The sequence below is a fragment of the Lissotriton vulgaris genome, chromosome 4_1 (assembly GCF_964263255.1).
Source record: "Lissotriton vulgaris chromosome 4_1, aLisVul1.2, whole genome shotgun sequence".
NCBI lineage: Eukaryota > Metazoa > Chordata > Amphibia > Caudata > Salamandridae > Lissotriton > Lissotriton vulgaris.
In genome coordinates, this window is record NC_141691.1 from 814,407,170 (window position 1) to 814,413,169 (window position 6,000).

At 55.0% G+C, this 6,000-nt stretch overlaps 1 protein-coding gene across 1 annotated transcript in view; it reads right to left on the reverse strand.

Annotated features, from left to right (window-relative positions):
* Window positions 1-5,520, reverse strand: part of LOC147722620 (uncharacterized) — a 100,493-nt gene extending 94,973 nt beyond the window's left edge. Inside the window, exon 1 of the mRNA XM_086967333.1 lies at window positions 4,791-5,520. Coding sequence (XP_086823459.1) covers window positions 4,791-5,520 — 730 coding nt within the window. The remainder of the gene's footprint in view (window positions 1-4,790) is intronic.
* Window positions 5,521-6,000: the final 480 nt, after the last annotated feature.

A 6,000-nucleotide genomic window follows, 5' to 3' on the forward strand; every position in this document is an offset into this window, starting at 1 on the left:
CCTGTTTATGTAAATATTTACAACAAGGGGTGGTGAGGGACAGAGTCTCTGAATTAAGCAGAAAGCTCTCACCCAGTCAAGAGATCAGAGCTAGATCCAACACCGTTTTTTAGCTCACTGCACCATCCCAGTTTCAGAACCTGGCTGTATGCAAATTAGTCTGTTCCTGTCCCAGTGCATGATGGGAACAGGGCAAACCAAACTACAAAAGCCAATTCTTACACTTGGAAGGAAACAAGCTCCCGGGGACCGGTTTCTGGCATTACAGCCGTCTTCGGCCCGGTTTGCTTGAATCCTGATGGTGCAATGAGCAAGGGTCTCACATCTGAGAATACCCTTCCACGCTTAGGGTGGACAAAAATATTTACAACAAGGGGCGGTGAGGGACAGAGTCTCTGAATTAAGCAGAAAGCTCTCACCCAGTCAAGAGATCAGACATGAGTCCCTTTCTCACTGCTCCACCAGGATTCAAGCAAGCCGGGCCGAAGAGGCTGAAATGCCAGAAACCGGTCCCCGGTAGCTTGTCTCCTTTCTGGTAAAGAATTGGCTTGGTAGTTTAGTCTGCCCTGTTCCCATGATGCACTGGGCCAGGGACAGACTGATTTGCATATAGCCAGGTTCTGAGCTGGGATGGGGCAGTGAGATAAATAACGGTGATGGATCAAGCCCTGATCTTTGGACTGGGTAAGAGTGGTCTGCTCAATTCAGACACTCTGTTCATCACCACCCCCTTTTGTAAATCGATTTTGGCCACTATAGGTGTGGCAGGGTATACTCAGACATGAGTCCCTTTCTCACTGCTCCACCAGGATTCAAGCAAGCCGGGCCGAAGAGGCTGAAATGCCAGAAACCGGTCCCCGGTAGCTTGTCTCCTTTCTGGTAAAGAATTGGCTTGGTAGTTTAGTCTGCCCTGTTCCCATGATGCACTGGGCCAGGGACAGACTGATTTGCATATAGCCAGGTTCTGAGCTGGGATGGGGCAGTGAGATAAATAACGGTGATGGATCAAGCCCTGATCTTTGGACTGGGTAAGAGTGGTCTGCTCAATTCAGACACTCTGTTCATCACCACCCCCTTTTGTAAATTGTTTATGTAAATGGCACGGGTATCAGGGCATAGCCATTCCCTCATTTGCATGGGGGCAGATCACATACAAGTTAGGGAACAACTGCTTTACCAATGTACACCACAGCAGTGCACATCACAGAGTAGCCTCACAAAGATCTTTGGCCCCTGCTGTAACCCCAAAGGGGCCAAGAGTGCCCTTTACAGGGGCAAACCCCTGCTGTGAACCTTTGATGACATGGCCCAAAAATCTGGACTGAGGCTTATGAAGCTGTGAAAAATTACTGAATTTTCTTTAATGCCCCTTTCATATCTCAGAGCTTTTCATCACTCGGATCCCACTGCGAGTAATGCGGCTATAGCTCCTTGAAGCAGATGGTGAATGGCAGCAGGGTGGGGCAGTGCGAGGCCTGAATGGTGAGAGGATTAGGGTGGCAGTGTGCAGGTGAAGATGCGGCCTGGCAGAGGGAGCCGTTGGAGGGGGCTGAGCAGGGACCAGGGTCAGGCTGCACTCGCAGCTGAAGTCTAAAGTGATTTTAACTTCCAGATTTTCTGGCTGCTAAAATTGAGCCAAGTGTTCCTCCAACCAGGAGCTGTGGGGGTGGGAACACTGGGTCCCTTACAATGAGGTAGAGTGGGACCCCACATTGGACTACTGCTATGCCAGACTCTTAGTACTCTAAAGCAGCATGGGGTACCTCGGGGATTACCAATAAACACATACATATCAGCCACAATACAAACATGATAATAATATTGCACACCTAACATGACCCATCTGCTCCTGCAGGTTGTTTGTTTCTGAAAGATGTCCATGTCTGTATTTCATATTACAGCCTGGCCAGACCTAGCCTCTTATTTACTAGCCAATTGCGCTGCTGGTGCATCACTTTTAACATGGGGAAAAGAAACGGAACGGTGGCGCAAGGGGCTTGTAAATAAGCCCCCTAGTGTTTGGGAAAACGTATGTTGTGCAGGAGCTCCTTAAGTTCTTTAGACAACGGTATCAATTCTACCTTTATTGAAAGAATTCAATCTAGATCCCAGCAATACCAGTAATTACAGACCCATCGCCAGGATTCCTTTTCTAGCTAAGGTTTTTGAAAAGATTCTGAACTCACAATTGTCTGCATTTGTTTCCTCAGCAGACCTGCTGGACTCCTCGCAACATGGTTTCCGTCAGGGACATAGCACGGAGACTGCCTTGCTAACAGCAGTAGAGGAGCTCCGGGCAATTTTGGATACGGGTGCCAGGGCCGCCTTTATCCTTTTAGATCTATCTGCGGCGTTTGACACCGTGAGCCATGACATCCTTATCGGGAGGTTCCAAGAAGCAGGTGTCAAAAACTGTTCTTAACTGAATCAAATCCTATCTGAACAATAGGTGTCAATATGTTCAGATTGGTGACTCTGGTTCTGAGAGGTTTTTACTTCCTTGGGGCACACCAGTAGGTGAGGGGGGGGGAAGCACTGACACAGACAACCAAATAGTGTGATAAAGGCCGCTTTATTGGAATCAGGTGCACCTACAACAATGTCCCACCTGGCCTGTGCCGAACAAAACTACTGCTCACTAAATAACAACTGCCTGACAGCCCCCCACCCCCACCCCTAAAGTTAACCCCAACATTGCAACTGAAAATACAACACATCCGCTCAGCAACCTACCCCTCGACTGAATGCCACATTGACCTCCATGACCTCACCCCCGCCTACCATACAGTCCCAGGCCTCCAGCAAAACCACCCTATCTCCTTAGGAAAGCGCCACTCGAAAGTCGCTTACGACTTTCGACCCCCCTTTAGGACTCCTGCCTCCTTGGATACCTGAGCACCCCCAACGCCCCATCCAAAGCCTCCTTCAGCTGGACTATGTACAACTCCATGCCATACCTGGACAGGTGAACCCCATCCTCCCGGAAAAAATAGACCGCGCCATAGCGCAAATCCGGGTGCTCCATCCTCCCCACCCCCTCCCTGGCACAGAATTCACGCATCTCCCGATTAATTTTCCTCCGTGCCCTGTCTATGGCTCCTGGGCGCTCCGCCCCCCTCCACACCCGCCTGGGAATAAACTCGGACCAGATAATGTGACAGCCCGCCCATTGCTTCTTAATTTCCCTCAGGTCCCTCTTCATCTGCTTGAGCAGCGCCAGCCCCTTGCACTGCACCAAATCGTTCTCGCCCAAATGAATCACCACCACATCCGGGCACACCCCCCCTTTCACCAACGTGTTCAATAAGGGCAATAACTCATGCCAACGCCTACCCCCTTTCCCCCTCCAATGACAACGGTACAGCCCTGCATCCAATCCCAAATTGAGTGTCCGATGCCTGTCCCACTCCGCCTGTTCTGCCCTCTTGACGAATGAGTGTCCCACAATATATACATTCAAAACAGCCACTTCCGGCCCCGCCACAGCACCTGTAAAGACACACATATCAAAATCAGAAATCACTGTTACAACACCCCCTCCGCCTCCCTCAACCGCACGTACGTCCGGTAACAATCCGACTTCCACCGTCCTAGCCTCTGTATCTCCTCCTTGCCCCAACCCCTCCGTGCCGCCTCCGATCCGAAAAGAATGCGTCCCCAAAGCCAGCGGGTCCTCACCCATGTACCGCAGGGCGCACCGCAGAACCCACAAAGCCTGAGACGCTGTCACTCCGTCACCCCCACCTCGACCAAAAACCTCCCCTCCTTCTCGCCGCTGCCTGCCATCAACCTCCGTCCCCACGCCGCTGGGAACACCCCTCCCCGCCGCCAAGGCCCAGTACCACCCAAGTCCTGACCCCCCGCTGGTCCGTCTTCGAGCGCCGCAAACGCACCGCCACCTCTTGAGCTTGCACCTCCACATCCCCCCACAACACCCCCCGCCTCCCCTTTGCGCCCAGCAACTCTGACACTCGAAACACTCCATAGAAAAGCCAGGACATCAGGGTAGAAAAACGCACCGCCTCGTCCTCATCCCTGCACACCGCCGGGAGCGCGCCAATGACTCCTCCCAGCAATTCCACCGTGATGGGACGACGCAGCCGCACCTTCGCACCCCTCTCTCTCGCCCACCCCTCCAGCAGCCGGGTCCCCAATTCCCCCGCCAACGGGGGATAACCCCACCACAACTTTCCCATGAACGCCACCGCCGACAACTTGCCCGCAATCGACACCCGCGACAGCCCTCTATGCATGAGCGCCAGCATAAACCTTACCACCTGTTCCTCGCGCCGCCACCGGTCCCCTCGCCACACCGCACCTGACTGCAGGAATTCCTCCCACGCTAGCTGGTATGCCTTCCACGTGGACACTGCTACCGACGCTTTCACCAACTGAAAGACCCGGCCTCGCCCACCGACCACAGGTCCTCCGGCACCGGCGTCCTGACTTCCTCTGCCGCCGTGGCTAGCCCATGGAACCTCTCCCACTGTGAACGAGACAAGGCATCAGCAATGTCATTGTCCACTCCTGGAACGTGGCGCGCCTGAAACAGTATGTCATTCTCCAAGCAACGCAAGACAAACACCCTCATCAACTTCAGAACCTGCAGGTCCCGCGCCGACTGCCTGTTCACCACCTGCACGACGGCAATGTTGTCCACTCGAAACAGCACGCGCTTGTACGCCAGCGCCCCCGCCCTCACCGTGACCGCCACCACCAACGGGAACAACTCCAAGAACGCAATGCTCCTGCCATCCGCCTGCCACACAATTTCCCCTCCCAATACAGACCGAATCCGCCGCCGCCCGCCGCATCCGAGTACATGGTGACGTCCCACTCCCAGTCCTCCGCCGGGGCCATGGGTACACCATTGAACTGTTCCAGGAACGCCCGCCACATGCGCAGATCCTCCTTCATTCCCGCCGAGAGGCGCACATGGTGATGAGGCAAAGTCAAACCGGACAACGCCAAACCCAAACGCCTGCAAAACGTCCGGCCCGCCCGCACCACGCAGCAAGCAAAGTTTAAATGCCCCAACAGCACCTGTACCTCTCGCACCGTCATCTTACTCTTTGACCACATTCCATCCACCAGAACCAGCATTGCTGACCTCTTATCTTCCGGTAGGCGCGCTTCCATGGCGACCGAGTCGAGCTCGATACCGAGAAAGGACAACACCGGACTGGGACCGCACGTCTTCTCTGGCGCCAGGGGAACCCCAACTTCCCCCATCAACCCGGCCAAACCATCCAGCTGCCGCTGACAGTCCGCCGCTCCGGGCCGCCCCACCAGGAAAAAGTCATCCAGATAGTGCGTCACTGACTCCGAGCCTGTGCGCCTGGAAAAAACCCACTGCAGGAATAAGCTGAAACGCTCAAATAGCGTGCAAGAAATGGAGCACCTCATCGGCAGCGCCTTGTCCACAAAGATGAGACCCTGGAACTGGATCCCCAGCGACTGGTGATCCGCCGGGTGCACCGGAAGGAGTCGGAACGCCGACTTGACATCGCATTTCGCCATCAGCGCGCCCCGTCCCGCCGCCACGACGAGCCTCCGCGCCACGTCCACCGACGAGTAAGTCACCGACGCCAAATCTGCCGAAATGTATGCATTGACCGACTCCCCTTCCGGCCAAGACAAGTGCTGTATCAGTCGGAACTGTCCCTACTCCTTCTTGGGCACCACCCCGATGGGGGAGATGATCAAGCCCGGCAAAGGCGGTGCCGTGAAGGGGCCCGCCATCCGACCTTCTCTGACCGCTTTGAACAGTTTCCCTCTCACAATGCCCTTGTGCGCGTTCACTGACTTCAGATTGTCCGCCCAGCGAGCAATCCGAGGGCCCTCGTACCCCAGCCTAAACCCCTCCCGGAAACCACCACGCAGCACCGCAGCATCCTCCGCCCACAGATACGCCGCCAACCACGGCTCCATCCGCTCGATCCTAACCGGCGTACAAGCCTTTTCCCAGAGCCCCAGCTCCCCCCCTGCCCCCTCCCCTCC